Source organism: Amblyraja radiata, chromosome 20 (assembly GCF_010909765.2).
Source record: "Amblyraja radiata isolate CabotCenter1 chromosome 20, sAmbRad1.1.pri, whole genome shotgun sequence".
NCBI classification, from domain to species: domain Eukaryota; kingdom Metazoa; phylum Chordata; class Chondrichthyes; order Rajiformes; family Rajidae; genus Amblyraja; species Amblyraja radiata.
In genome coordinates, this window is record NC_045975.1 from 11,010,247 (window position 1) to 11,025,959 (window position 15,713).

General features: G+C 47.9%; 1 protein-coding gene across 6 annotated transcripts in view; it reads left to right on the forward strand.

The window, feature by feature from the left end:
* The window catches only part of hipk3 (homeodomain interacting protein kinase 3), a 155,967-nt gene extending 140,542 nt beyond the window's left edge, over positions 1 to 15,425 (forward strand). For 5 of the 6 annotated variants that reach the window (XM_033038806.1, XM_033038802.1, XM_033038807.1 and 2 more), the window contains 8 exons: positions 1,291 to 1,415; positions 2,362 to 2,486; positions 4,358 to 4,525; positions 4,671 to 4,973; positions 7,934 to 8,080; positions 8,871 to 9,130; positions 10,113 to 10,240; positions 11,394 to 15,425. In XM_033038806.1, the coding sequence (XP_032894697.1) occupies positions 1,291 to 1,415; positions 2,362 to 2,486; positions 4,358 to 4,525; positions 4,671 to 4,973; positions 7,934 to 8,080; positions 8,871 to 9,130; positions 10,113 to 10,240; positions 11,394 to 11,867 (1,730 nt within the window). In that variant the 3' untranslated portion in view covers positions 11,868 to 15,425. The remainder of the gene's footprint in view (positions 1 to 1,290; positions 1,416 to 2,361; positions 2,487 to 4,357; positions 4,526 to 4,670; positions 4,974 to 7,933; positions 8,081 to 8,870; positions 9,131 to 10,112; positions 10,241 to 11,393) is intronic. The other variant, XM_033038805.1, reaches the window with a different exon arrangement.
* The last annotated feature ends 288 nt before the right edge of the window (positions 15,426 to 15,713 follow it).

Sequence of the window (15,713 nt, forward strand, 5' to 3'; positions counted from 1 at the left end):
CAGGAGCGGCAGCAGGAGTGGAAAGGTAAAGCTCTTAGAGAGGCTTTGGGAACAATATCCAACAGCCAGTCCTCCGTTGAGTTCAACTGTGAGTATCAAACTTCTGAAAGGTAATCGAGACCTTGGAGAAGGTGCAGGGAAGACTTATCAGCGGGTCTCAGGTTTCAGGCACCCCAGCTTTGTCAAGACGCTGAGACGGTTTTTCCGTGAGTGATGACTGTTACTGGGAGATAAGAGTGATCAAAGTGATAAAGAATCAACTAATATGCAACAATCAGTTTCTGGCAGTGGACCATCTGCGACCAAAGGGCACAAGTTGAGGATAATTGGCCAAAGAGCCCGAGGAGAGACAGATGATTTTTTTTTTGTTATGCTGTGATTTATGTTCTGCCATGCACTGCCTGAAGAATAATTAAAAAAAAAAAAATTAGATAAGCCCTTGGAAAGGAAATTGTGACATAGCTGAAGGGGAAAAATAAGTAGGGAAAACATTTTCAAGGAAAGGCCACAGGATTGATGGTCGCTTTCTAGACTGTGATTTTGAAGATGCTTGAAGGCAGCAAAGAGCAGAGGATGTGGAGGGACAGATGCATTCGGTTGGGTTCATCGCAGTGTTGTTTCTCCGCATCTCTTGTGTTGATACATCTGCCTGGAAGCTGATGAGATAAAGAGGCTCGACACCTAAAGGTGCCGTGTAGGCGGCACGGTGGCGCAGCGGTAGAGTTGCTGCCTTAAAGGGCCATAGACCCGGGTTGGATCCTGTCTCTGGGTGCCGTCTGTACGGAGTTTGTACGTTGTCCTCGTGACCGTGTGGGTTTTCTCCTGGTGCCCCGGTTTCCACCCACACTCCAAAGACGTACAGGTTTGTAGGTTAATTGGCATGGATTGTAAATTGTCCCTAGTGTGTGTCGGATGGTGCTTGTGTACGGGAATCGCTGGTCGGCCCAGAGTCGGTGGGCCAAAGAACCTGTTTCCGCGTTGTATCTCTAAACTAAAAAAAAAAGGCAACAGGTTCACCTTTAATAAAAATATTAGGTTGTTTGGGTCTTTATATGCAAAACACAAAGTGTTGGAGTAACTTAGCGAGTAACTCACCTCAGGCAGCAGGGAATGGACGGATGACATTTCAGGTTGGGACCCTTCTTCACACTGATTGTAGTGGAGGCGACAAAATAAGTAAAGGGGTGGATGGCCAAAGCCTGGCAAGTGATAGATGGGTACAGCTAAGGGGGGGGGGGGGGGTGTTGGAATTTTTATATGAACAGTCTCACTCATTTGCCTTTCCACCAGCAGGCATCGCAACCAATCCAGGTAAACGCACAGGATTTTCCATTCGGATGGACAGTGCAGTGCCTCTTGTGACCCAGGCTCCCACGATGCAGCCGCTGCAGCTGCGGCCTGGAGTATTGACGCAGGTTTGTACCTCGCCACGGGGCCACGGGAGTAGGAAGGTGAATTACACCGTCAAGCAAGCCGCAGTATTTGAAAGCAGATCCAAGTGGCATAGGTGGTAGATAGACACTAAAAGCTGGAGTAACTCAGCGGGACAGGCAGCATCTGTGGAGAGATGGAATGGGTGACGTTTCCGGTCGAGACCCTCTTCCAGCGAGGTTGATTTAAGAACATGATGGTGCTTAGAAAATAGCTTTTCCTGATCCTGGTGGTGTGGGATTGCAGGTGTCTGCATCTCCTGCCCGAGGGTAGCAGTGGGAAGGGGGCATGGCTCGGATGGTGAGGCCCATCATGGCCACACAGGTTGCGATGTCTCTGTAACCTCCTCCAGCGCTACAGCCCTCCACAATTCATAGAACATAGAACAGTAAAACACAGGACCAGGGCCTTTGCCCCACAATGTCCACGAGGAACACAATGCCAAGATAAGCTGATCTCTGCATGCTCGTGATCCAAATCCCTCCTTTCCCTACATATCCATGTGCCTGTCTGTGGTCTTCCACTGTTTAAGAAGGAACTGCAGATGCTGGAAAATTGAAGGTAGACAAAAGTGCTGGAGAAACTCAGCGGGTGCAGCAGCATCCATGGAGCGAAGGAAATAGGCAACGTTTCGGGCCGAAACGTTGCCTATTTCCTTCGCTCCATAGATGCTGCTGCACCCGCTGAGTTTCTCCAGCACTTTTGTCTACCTGTGGTCTTCCACTCCCTGGCACTCATCCATCGGGCCGCCTATCCTCTGGAATTCCCTCAACAAATCTCAGCCGCACCTTTCCCTGGACCCCGGGTTTCGTTCACCCTGTTACCTCTCCCGGCTTGGTTGGGCGTGTAAGGGTGGGTGGATAAGGGGAGGATTCTGCTGCTGCTGCTGCTGCTGTCGTCTTGAGCTTTCCTCTCTTCTTGTCGTTGCAGGCTTGGTCCAGCAGAAGCCAACAGATACTGGTTCCCACCTGGCATCAGGTCACGGCAGTGGCGCCCTCCACCACATCATTGCAGACCGACTCTGTGGCTGGCTCACAGAGAATGGGCGACTGGGGGTACGTACCAAGCGGGCGATGGAGGTGCGTGCCACGTCGGGGTCACCCGACGGTGCGTGGCGCCCGAGGGCACATCAGTTAGTGTGCGGCACCCAAAATTCACCACGGTGTGTGGCAGCCCGGGTCACCGCCTGGTGTGTGCCACGCAAGAATCATCACTTGGGGATGGCATCCAAGATTCACCAGTTGATGTGTGGCACATGGAGTAACCATTTGGTGGGTGGAAGCGCAGAATCACCACTTGGTGGGTGGCCAAGTGTATTCATATTTCACATGGTCAGATATCATCAACTCATTTAGTCTACGCCTGCAGTCAAGGAATTCCCATCCCCCTCTTATTTCTCTCTCACATTTCCATCAGCTCTCCCAATTCTTCACCCACCCATCCCGAGGCTAACTTACACATGACGATAACAAACCAATCCCAACTCCTCTTTACTCTATCCCTATCATTTATTCTCCCCAAGAGACACAAGAGGCTGCAGATGCTGGAATCTTAAGCAAAATACAAAGTGCTTGAGGAAGTTGATGGGTCAGACATAATCTGTGGAGGAAATGACAGATAGTGTTTCGGGTCAGATTGAAGAAGAAGAATAGAAAATTTTCAGAATGAACAGAAACGTCATCTGTCCATTGCCTCCACAGATGCTGCCTGGCCCACTTGAGTTCCTCCAGGACTTGGTTTTGCTCATTTATTCTCCCTACTTTCCCATAAACTCCACAAAGATTCCTTCATACAGCATGGAAACAGGCCCTTTGGCCCAACATGTCCCAGCTACACTAGTTCCACTGCCCGCGTTTGGCCCATATCCCTCTAATCCTATCCGACCCACGTACCTGTCTAAATGTTTCTTAAACGCTGCAATAGTACCTGCCCCAACTTCCTCCTCCGGCAGCTTGATCCATACACCCACCACCCTTTGTGTGAAGAAGTTACCTCTCAGCTTCCTTGAGTCTTTCCTCCCTCACTTGAAACCTATGTGTGCTGGTTCTTGATTCCCCTCCTCTGGGCAAGAGACTAAACAGTGACCCTCTGTTTGAGATCGTTGCACAAGAGCAGTGCTACGAAGATGCTGGTCTGCACCACTAATAAACATACTTGTCATGTGGCCGGAAGCAAGAATGACGACATCTAACTGTTCCGAGGTGCTGGCATGCCGTACCGTCATTAGAGAAGCAGTGTGCAAGAGGACATATCGTCCTCACATACACCCTGGGAATCTTACAGAAAACATGCAACAGCACAGGATCAGGCCCTTTGGACAAGATGTCTATGCTGAGCTTAATATCAAATTAAACTACAGATAACTTTCATTATAACGGACCATGGAGGGGGGGAATTGCATCTGTCATTGCCGACTGTCCGGCATAACCGAATAAGGGGACGTTAGTTGATATATTATTAATGTTATATCTAAAGCGGTATATGAAAGATAAAATAGATTCTGAGAGCATGATGATAAAGCCAACTTCCTGCTGTACTTCCATCTTGAATTGCATTGTTCGTGAGTGGTAGGAGCAGAATTCGGCCATTCGGCCCATCAAGTCAACTCCGCATTTCAATCATGGCTGATCTGTCTTCTCTCTCAACCTCGTTCTCCTGCATTCTCCCCATAACCCCTGACACCCGTACTAATCATTGTGTTTGGGAAGAGGTTCAGCAGTGATAGTAGCGCACATAATTCTTTATAAAATAATGGCGCTGTTACCTGTGCTGCGTAATTCTGTGTTCAACGTTCTATGTTCCTGAAGATTGAAGTCCAGGCAGAATGCTGGTTGGAGCAAGGTTGAATGGATGTGCTGGTACGTTGTGTTCTTATTCCTCCAGTTGACCAGTTCGTCTCCTTTTCTTCCCCTCCCCCCCCCTCCAGGAAGATACGTGCCCCGGGCAGCCGTTACAATTCCACGTTACCGCAACATCTCCTGACTAATCAAATGGCACTGTCGGGCACTCAGCCCATCAACGTGGGGATAGCTCAGGTGGTCTGGACCCACCCCTGTGCCAACAACAAGAAGAGGAACAGGCACTGTCAAAGGAGGTCAGTGGGGAGGGGGAGGTCATAACTACCAGGAGCAGAATTAGGGATCTGCTATGAATATTGTGACATGGTGGCATTGACCAAGGAAAATACATTGTTTTTCTGAGCCTGCCCGCACCCACGCTCGCCGTTTGCTTCCCAACAGGAGCAATATATCGTCACAGAGCGGCCTGCAGGACATGACGCCGGCCTCCCCAAAGACCACCCAGAGCCCAAAGAGCAGCGGAACAGGGGGCTGCCCCGTGGCACGGGACAATCAGAACGGAAAAGGCGACAGGGGCTTCTGCTGCCCGGACAGCGTGGGCCAGGATCTGGACGGCAACCTGATCGTCAACCAGCAACGGCAGACCATCATCATCGCCGACTCGCCCAGCCCTGCCGTCAGCGTCATCACCATCAGCAGCGACACGGACGACGACGAGGCGTCTCAGAGCCACTCACCGGGAGAGTGAGTCCCTTTTACATCGTCTCTTGTCCGTGATAACGGGTTGTGTGTCTGCTGGAGCTAACGGAAATCATTCTGGAACGGGCTGCCCGGGGTGGTGGTGGAGGCAGATACCATAGTGGCATAGAGTCACATAGCGTGGAAACAGGCCCGACGGCCCAACCTGCCCACATCAACCACCAGTCCCACCAGCCTGCGTTTGGCCCACATCCCTCCAAACCTGTCCTATCCTTGTACCTGTCTAATTGTTTCTTAAACATTGCAATAGTCCCTGCCTCGACTACCTCCACTGGCAGCTCATTCCATACACCTACCACCTTTTATGTGAAAATATTGCCCCTCAGATTCCTATTAAATCTTTCCCCCTTCATATTAAACCTATGTCCTCTGGTTCTCGATTCCCCTACTCTGGGAAAGAGACTGTGCATTTACCCAAACTCTTCCTCATCCTCCTGCGCTCGAAGGAGTGGAGTCCCAGCCTGCTCAACTTCTCCCTATAGCTCAGACCCTCAAGTCCTGTCAACATCCTTGTAAATATTCTCTGTAGCTTTTCCAACTTAGCATGTAAGAGGCTTTATAGATAGGCACGTGGATGTGAGGGGAATGGAGGGATATGGATCGCATACAGGCAGATGATATATATGAGAGGCATAGATAAGGTAGACAGTCAGAACCCTATCCCAGGTTCCCACCCTGGGAAAAACACGAGGAGACCTAGCTATACGGTGAGGGGTGTGAAGGTTTAATGGAGATGTTGCGGGGCAAGTAGTTTTTACACGGAGAGTGGTGGGGGCCTGGAACGCATTGGCAGAGGTGGTGGTGGAGGCAGTCACGATAGCAGCATTTAAGAGGCTTTCAGATGGGCACTTGGAAGTGCAAGGAATAGAGGGATCTGGATCATGTACGGGCAAATTAGATCAGTTTAACGTGGAATCATGTTCGGCACAAACGTTGTGGGCCGAAGGGCCTGTTCCTGTGCTGTAATTTTCTACGTTCTACTCAACTCCTTGAGCTAGTCTGTGCCTTGCTTCCACTTGCTTCTCTCTGTTCTATCTCCCACGATTCTTTTTACTTAAACACACTTGCAGCCTCAGTCTTTGAAGTGCTGAGCCGCCAAGCACCCACACGCAGCCTTCTGTGTGGGAGGGCTCTCCGTTTCTGCTGCTCCTTGTGTGTGAAAAGGAGTCACTGATTTAGTTGCAGAATATCCCGACTCTAAAAAATTAAAAAATAGAATAGGTAATCGATAAGCAATGAACAGCTTCTGACACGGCCCCAAAGCAAAGCTGGCAGACTACCCCGAGAACATGATTCAGTTCTAACGCCATTTTAACCACAGGGATCAGACAACAGATAGAACATAGAACAGGTACACCGCAAGAACCGACAATGGCTGCGAACATTATGCCAAGATCATCACTTATCTACCTGCCCATATCCCTCGTAGACAAAAATGCTGGAGAAACTCAGCGGGTGCAGCAGCATCTATGGAGCGAACGAAATAGGCAACGTTTCGGGCCGAAACCCTTCTTCAGACTCTCCCTCCATATCCCTCCATTCCCTGATTATCCATGTTCAAAGGTTCAAAGGTTGATTTATTGTCACATACACCTAGATGTAGTGAAATTCTTTTTGCCAATGCAGCACATAAAAAAGAATACAAACATAACAATAATAAATAGCTTTAACATAAAAACATCCCCCCACAATGGTTCCCATTATGGGGGAAGGCACAAAGTCCAGTCCCATCCCCAATGTCCACCCATAGTCGGGCCTATTGAGGCCTCCACAGTTGCCTTTACGGAGGCCCGATGCTTATCTAAAAGTCTTTTAAATGCTACCAGCATATCTGCTTCAACCATCACGCCTGGCAGTGCGTTCCTGGCACCCACCGCCATCTGTGTAAAAACTTTCCCCACACATCTCCTCTACACTTTGCCCCTCTCACCTTAAAGCCCCCTCGTCGTTGACTGAATGCCCCGTGTATCCCAATTGACAGCCTGCACAACAAAGGAGCTGACCACGTTTATTCTCTCGGCAACACAAGAAAAGGCAGATGTTGGAACCGTGAACCAATAAATAAGTCCTGGAGGAACTCAGTGGGTCAGGCAGCATCTGTGGAGGGAATAGATAGACGACCTGAAGCCTGAAGAAGGGTCCTGACCCAAAACGTCATCTGTCCATTCCCTTCACAGATGCTGCTTTACCCACTGAGTTCCTCCAGCACTTTATGTCCTTTTGGAAGAGAAGAGATGGTTTTTGTTCATCTGGGTGGGGGGGAAACTATAACGTCCCGGTTCAAGAACAGCTTCTTGCCAACAACCACCAGACTATTGAACACTGCAAATTCCAACTAAACTCTGAACAATGATCTCCCTGGGTTGCACTAGCGACTTTGGACTTTGTTGTGTTTTTTGCATTGCATTGGTTTTTTTTTAAAATGATTGAGCTTTTTTTTTAATGTTTATTATATTATCTATTAAGTACTGTGTTTTCAAACCTGTTATGCTGCTGCTGCTGCTGCTGCTGCTGCAAGTAAGAATTTAATTGTTCTGTTTCGGTACATCAGACACTAAAACACTCTTGGGTAGGAAGGAACTGCAGATGCTGGTTTAAACCGAAGATGGACCCAAAAAGCTGAAGTAACTCAGTGAGACGGACAGCATCTCTGGAGAGAAGGAGTGGGTGAGATCTGAAATGTTTTGTCTGAAGAAGGGTCTCGACCCGAAACGTCACCCATTCCTTCTCTCCAGTAAAACACTCTTGACACCTGAATTTCAGAGCAGCTGCTTTGTCACAAACTGGCTTGTTTTTTTATCAAGCCAAGTTTAGAGAGTTCACTGCCATGTGTCCCAGATAGGACAATGAAATTCTTGCTTTGCATCAGCACAACGGAATATAGTAGGCATGAATACAGAGGTGTGATGCTGTTCTTTTATTTCCCTTCGGACATCGGCCTTCAGTTGTAAAGGCAGCTTGGACTGCGAAGCTTGCCAGAGCACGCTGAACATCGACCGGGTGTGTTCGTTAAGTAGCCCCGACAGCACCCTGAGCACCAGCTCATCCAATTCTGCGCATTCCAGCCCGTCTCCCTGCAAGAGGCCAAACAGGTATGGACCCCATCCATGTTGCACAGGGTCGGGAGAGTGAGCTCCCTCATGCCCGGTGACCGACCAGAGCTTGGTTGAGGAGAGGCTCTTGAATTTCCTCTGGTGCATTCTTCGCACATCCCTCACCACCAAGTTTCTTATTTGTGCCCTTCACAATTGACAACACATACATGATTTATCAACGACAGCACAGTGGCGCAGCGGTAGAGCTGCAGCCTTACAGTGCTTGAGACCCGGGTTCCATACTGACTACAGGTGCTGTCTGCACGGAGTTTGTACGTCCTCCCTGTGAATGCACCTGTTGTTTAGTTTAGAGAAACAGCATGGAAACAGGCCGTTCGGCCCACCGAGCCCACGCCGACCCGTTTGCACAAGTTCTGAGTTATCCCACTTTCGTATCCACTCCCTTGGCTGTGGTAAAGATTGTAAATAGTCCTCCCTTGTGTGTAGTGTTAGTGTACGGGGATCACTAGTGGTTGGCATGGACGTGGTGAGCCAAAGGGCCTGTTTCCATGTTTTTTCTCCAAACTGAACTAGACTAAACAGCACCAGAAAGGATTGAACCTGGATCGCTGGCACTGTGAGACCCCACCTCTACTTGGTGCCCTTTGTGGGAGCTTAATAAGGCCGCCACTGTATCCGTGTGTAGAAACGAGCGAAACTTCAAACCAGTGGGTCTCCACTGTCAGGGTGGGGTTGTGCGTGAAGCCAGAATCTGATTGTGTAGCGGAGTTGTGGTCACAGTTCGTTGAATGCCTGACCGGGTGCATTGTACTGGTTCACGTTGCAGCATGTCGGAGGATGAGCAGGAAAGTGGCTGCGACGCCGCAGACGGTTCGCCGGCCACCGATTCGTCCGGCCACACCGAGAGCCCCAGCCTGGAGGAGCGCTTGCTGCAGGACGCCGCCAACCAGAACACCAGCGCCCTGGCCTCCAAACCGGCGGACGGCAGCAAGGACACCGTGCGCACCATGGTGGTGCCGCCCATGAGGGTGCAGAACGACAATTCCATCTCCGTGACCGACTTCAGCGAGCGGGTCTCAAATACAGGTAAGTGGCAGCCTTATTGGCCTGGGCCAGGAGGGGAGAAAGAAGGAAGCAACAGGAGAGGTCACATCATGTTGGAATATCTCAGCAGATCAGTCAGCATAGAAAGATAGGTGCAGCAGTAGGCCATTCGGCCCTTCGAACCAGCACCGCCATTCAATAGGATCATGGCTGATCATCCAGAATCAGTCATATTCCCCCATGATTCCATTACCTAAGAGCTATAGCTAACGTTCTCTTGAATACATCCAGTGAATTGGCCTCCACTGCCTTCTCAGGAGAACATGGACAGGTGACATTTCTGGTCTAAAGAAAGGCCCCAACCCAAAACGTCACCTATCTCCATGTTCTCCAGAGATGCTGCCTGACACGCTGTGTTACTCCAGCACCTTGTGTCCTTTTTTTGTAAACCAGCATCTGCAGTTCCTTCCTACACTACCTGTCTAAATGTTTCTTAACCATTGCGATAGACCCTACCTCAACCTCCTCTGCTAGTAGCTTGTTCCATATACCCACCACCCTATGTAAAAAGGTTACCCTTCAGGACTCTGTGTGTTTACTCGATATACCTGCAATTCTGGTTGCTCTATTACAGGAAGGATGTGGAGGCGTTGAAGAAGGTTCAGAGGGTTCTCCTTGTCCATTTATTTGCACTTTTTTTTAATTTCAAGTTTTTGTGTACCTTGTGTGTTGTGACTTTATTCATCCCCGGATCGTATCGTATTCAGGTCTGTAGGTTAATTGGCTTCGGTAAAAAAATTGTAAATCCTCCCCAAGTATGAAGTATGGTGTACAAGGTGATCGCTGGATGGCAAGGACTTGGTGGGCTGAAGGGCCTGTTTCCTAATCGTATATTTACCCTGGAATGGCGAGATACGGATCACGTGCGGGCAGAGGAGATTAGTTTAACTTTGGCACAGAGACTGTGGGCTGAAGGTCCTGTTGCTGTGCTGTACTGTTCTATGTTCTACGTTTTCCCTTCTAGATACAGTGAGGCGGTCAGCGGCAAAGGGCTCTTCAGCTCCTGGAAGAATAAACCAACCCTCAGCTGCAGGGATTCGCCAGCAGAAGTCTGTATCAGCATTCCAACAGCAGCCCATGAATTTTGGTCAGGTATGTGTGTTCAGTCCGCTCTTAATTAACTCCCCCCCCCCTTTGGGGGTGAGGGTGACTTGTGTTCACACAGTGGCAGACTGGGTCTAAAAATATTGGTTGCCAGGAGAAAAAGGGGGCCCACCCACAACTACAATGCTATCATTTAACAGAGGCCCACTTGCCATCACTTGCTACCATTTCATCAGGGGCCCACTTGCCATCGGGCAAGCTGACACCCTGGCCAGTCCGCCAATGCGTCCACAGTTGGGTCTTGCTTCCAATAGAGACCCATGTTCGATCCTGTCGGTGGGTGTTGTTTGTACAGAGTTTGTACGTTCTACCTGAGACCGTGGGGGTTTTCTCCGGGCGCTCCGGATTCCCTCCCACACTCCAAATGTGTGCAGCTTTGTAGGTCAATTGGCTGCTGTAAATTGTCCCTTGCGTGTAGTGTAGAACTAGTACATGGGTAATGGCTGGTCGGCGCGGGCTCGGTGAGTCGCAGGGCCTGTTTCCATGCTGTATCTCTGAACGAAACAAAACTTAGCAGTGAAGAGTGGAAGTTGGCGATGTATGGGTTATTTCTACCTAGTTTACCGCTGCGTATCAGTGACCCGGCAGAGCTGGCCAACCAAACTCAACGCTTCAATGGCATTGAGGTCCACGATAACTGGCAAATGGGTTCTGCTCCGCGGTAGAGTTGCTGCCTTACAGCGCCAGAGACACAGGTTCGATCCTGACTAGGGGCGCTGTCTGCACGGAGTTTGAACGGTTCTCCCCCTGTGGCCTGCGTGGTTTTTCCGCGTGAATGCTCCGGTTTCCTCCCACACTCCATGGGCATGCAGTTTGCAGGTTAATTGGCTTCTGTAAATTGCCCCGTAGTGGGTAGAATGATAAAGCGGGATGACGTAGAATTAGTGTACGGGGTGATCGCTGGTTTGTGTGGACTCAGTGGGCCAAAGAGCCCGTGTCCACACTGTATCTCCAAACTGAGCTTAAAATAAGCTATAAATGTTATATTAAAAATACAACCAACCTGCAGTGGCTGTATTTATTTGTATCCCCAGACCGAGGGATGCGCCTGTGTTTCTTGGGGTTAGAGTGGGCAGTGAGATGGATACTGGCCGCTGTTCTTGTGGCCCATGACTGATCACCACCTCCCCTGTCCCCACAGGTCCAGCCCTACGGATCGATGCCTCAGGAATGGAACGGCAACTACGGACACCGGAGACAGGCCTTCATCGGGCCCACCATCACCAGCCACCCGTTCTCCCTGGCGCAGGGGAGCCCGAACCAACCGGCAACCCACGGGCACCTGGCGGGGACGGCGCACCTCGGGGGCCAGCCCGCCATCTTGTCCTACCCTCCGTCAGTGGCGCTGGGCACCTCGGGCCCGGTGGCCCACCTACTGGCCTCCCCCGGCACGACGAGACCGGTGATGCAGCCAGCAGCCTACAGTATCTCTCACCACAGCGGCCTGCTCCACCAAGTCCCCCTCGGCCTGGCCCCCCGCCGGCTTCCCTCCCCAGCCATTCACCAAAGCCACTACAAGCCGATGTTCCACCCTCACTCCTACATCGCAGCCTCTCCTGTCTACGCCGGATTCCCCCTCAGCCCCACAAAACTCAGCCAGTACCCTTATATTTGAAGATTACAGAACAAAGCAGAAAGCAAACCAATCTCTGGTCCAGTCATGTAAAGCATCTGGAATCGAAGGAACACATTACCAATTAAAGAAAAATTCCAAGTCGTGGCACAAGAAAGTCAATTTCTTTGCGTTTTTGTTAAATCATGGTTTAAAAACAAAGGTGCATAAACGAGAAAGCCAAGCTTTGAATCGAACCCACTTTGAATGTGTCTTTTGCACACTCGACGATATAACTCTTAACGGCCCGAGCTCCAAGAATGTGTCTCAATCCCAACTGGTGCGGAGCATGGGGGCGAAAGAGAGAGAGAGAGCTCTCTACACTTTGCATTGCCTTGTGTACAGTGCAAGACACACACACACACACCTGTGAAGCCATGCTTTCCACCCTGACTGTACAACAGGCTTCACTCGACGCCTGCCATGTGTGGTGTACATGCTAATATATTTGTGGTTCTCTCACACCCCCACTGCCCCTATCTCCCACTGTGTCTTCGATGTGTGTTCAGTGTTGAGTCATTAACCGATAGGGGCGGGGGGAATGATTCTCTGCACATCTGCATGTGTTTTGCATGGGCAAGTGTTGCCTAAAGTTGGGATTTTTCCGCTCTTCAGTGTCATCATTAATGATGGTTTCCACACCTAGTGCCTTAAATATTTTGAGGTTGTTAATGTTACTACTATGTCATGGACTGTAGCACTTAGAAATCTTATCTAATCCAGTGATTGGGGGGGAAATATAAACAAGCAGGGAAAAGGGTGTATGTGGGAGGGGGGGGTTAACACGTTAGATGTTGGGGGTTTGGTGTGACGTATGCTTATCTAATCTTTTGAGGAGTGGGCAGTTGTTTTTCTTTGTACCTCACAGCCGTCGGGCCCACCCTATTATCTCTCTTTTCTCAATGGTTTGAGAATACCCTTGAAGCATACAGCGGAAGTATACGGAATTGGCTGAGGCAATTTGATCACTGGTTTCTACTTAAGGTTCAACTCGTAATATTAAACAGTGTTTATACTGTCAGAATAAAAATAATAATCTGCAATACAATCCAAATAGTGTGTGTGCGCGTTGCGTGTGTGTGTGTGCGCGTTGCGTGTGTGTGTGTGCGCGTGCGTGTGAGAGAGTGAGTGACTTTTTAAATAAAAGATGTTTGCGGTTCATGGTATTTAATGAAATGACTAGACTTATGGTGGCATGGCTTTGATTAGAAATCTGAAAACAAAGATGCAATTCATTATACTCAATGACTCATGTTGTGGTTACACATTAGCTTAAGCAGTTCATGCAGTATTTGATATATGTAGTAATATAATAATTAGTACTGAAGCTTGATGAGGTGCAAGTTAATTGTGTGCAATGTTCTCATTTATTGCATGTGGCAAATTTACCCACTTCCTTTTATCTCTTTTCCAGGGGGGTCATTTTGGGGATTTGGGGGTGAGTTTGCGTTTTATTTTGGAAGCTCGTTTTTATGTGTCCACCCGCTTATTTTTATACATTCCGTCAGGGAAGAAGAAAATAAACCGACACACTTCTACGTGTTCTCGCAGTCAGTCGCCGTGTGTTGTGGCGAGAGAGATGAAGTTGCTTTGCGCTACACCAAAGACATTTTCCTGTCATCCCCATTTCCTCAGCAAAATTCGCTACACTGCATAGACCTCAATACGGGGGAAAAAACACTCAAAATGAGAGAAAAAAAAGTGCGTGACTAAGGAGAGTGAATTTACAAAATCTATTTAAAAAATCAACTTTTTTTAACGAAAAAAAAACATGATTAAAAAAAAACGTTTGAGGTTATGTTTTAGCTCTTGGGGCAAGTTATAAATTGTGTCATTTATCTTGAATGTATCATAAATAAGCTGCTAATTAATGATTGCCACTTCAGATAGCTGTGAACTAGGTGATTATTAACTTTCTTAGCCTTCTCATTTCTGTAAGTCTAATTACATTAAGTAGAAATGGGTTTTTGATTAATTTGACGTTAATGTTTGGAGTGTCTTTGTAACTACTGTATTGTAAATGATGAAACTTAATTGCTTTCTGTTTTTATTTTGGGTGTGTTTGGCATCAGTATTTTAACCTCAGTTTGAGCTCATCTCTGCATATAAATGGATGTATTGATGTAACTTGATTTTCATGTTTTTTCATATTGGCATTGTGTTAGTGAATCTGAATTACTGTAGCTTGCAGAATTGACTTAACTTTTTAAATGAATTGTTTGACGCTAACAGATCGCCACTGCAATCCACAGAATGCTTTAACGGCACCGAATCTCTGCAATTTTGTCATAAATAGGTGTTGAAAGAGAAAAAAATGCAGATCCTAAAATATTTCTAAAAACAGCACCAGTTTGAGTTTAATAAGCTAATTTGGGGATTATCCTTGGTGGTGAGGCTGCTGTTGGTTTCTCGTGTTAATCAGTAAAGGGCAGTGTTTTATTTAATATCAGCCTTTAGTCATAGCCAAGGGGGACAATGTGCCTAAAATGCAAAAGGCTCTTAAACCGCAGAGCAGTTGTACAGTTAAGTCACATTTATATCGTACCTCTTGTGAGATTTGGTGCTTTCTAGCATAGTTCTATTTTTGTCAACAGACACCACATGTTTGTAAAAAAAAAATATCACAAAAGAACTCTAAATGTGGGACGGGATATGTGGGAGGAAACAGCTGGTACGGTTTGGAAAGGCCTTTGCTCTGTCCAACGCCACGGTCGTCAAAGCCAGAGTATTCCAACAAAAGTGTTGCGTTGAAATCTTCTCGTCAGCTCTGCACGTTGGTAGATGCCTTAAAGTCATTCTTAAATAAGACACTGAAACGCGGGGATCGAAGGAGGCGGGAGGGGCAGGCAAACTACATTTTAAATCCACGATTTATTTCACGTGCAGATTGTTTTTAATTCCTTTTTAGCCTTTTCACTTACTAAGCGAAATCAAGGTCCTTATGCAATCAAACAGTTTCTCCAAAGAAAATGTATGCCTCAGCTATTTTAGTTTTAACGGCTTTGAGCCAAAAGGGATATCAGTAAGGGGAGGAGGGGGGGGGGGGAGGGGAGCTTGCTGTGGGTTAGATATTCAAGGGAGCAGCTAAGTGAGGCTTTTAATTTACCTCGTGTAGGTCCATACTCTATGGTTTACCTGCTTTCTGCCTACTGCAACATTCAGTTAGGGTTAAATCAACGCTGCATGTTAAGGAAACTTGTTGTTCAGCTTACCCAAAAACTTACACTTGATTAATAAGTTGGAACTGTTACTGTTTAAAGAAATTTGTAGATTTTTTTGTGGCTGTTTGCTTTTGATTTTAATGCTACACTAGTTTGCCATGTAGCAATTGCACTGTGCAATATTCACAAGACGAGGACTGGGAAATTTTTATGGATGTATGTCTCTTAAAGTTTGCGTTAGTATTTCTCGCTAATTCTCAGTGATTTAAATGTGACCAAGCCTCGATACTTTGTCACATAAAGCGGGTTTTCCAGGTGACTCTTTGGTGAGTGTCAAAAATAAGAGTTTATGGTGTATTATTGTCGAGATTCACTTTGAATTAAAATATATATTGCTGCAGAAAACGAGTGGTGGATATTTCATGGGGGGGTATCATCATGGCAGGCTAGGTACAAAATGGTGGCTCATCAGGTGGTTGGCTCGTGGGTTTTCTCCGGGAGCTCCGGTTTCCTCCCACACTCCAAAGACGTACAGGTCTGTTGGTTAATTGGGTTGGTATAAATGCAAAATTGTCCCCAGTGTGTAGGGTGGACTACGTGCTGGGGTGATCGCTGGTCGGTGAGGATCCCGTGAGGCAAAGGGCTGTTTTTCACGCCGTATCTCTAAAAGAAACTAAAAACTAAAACA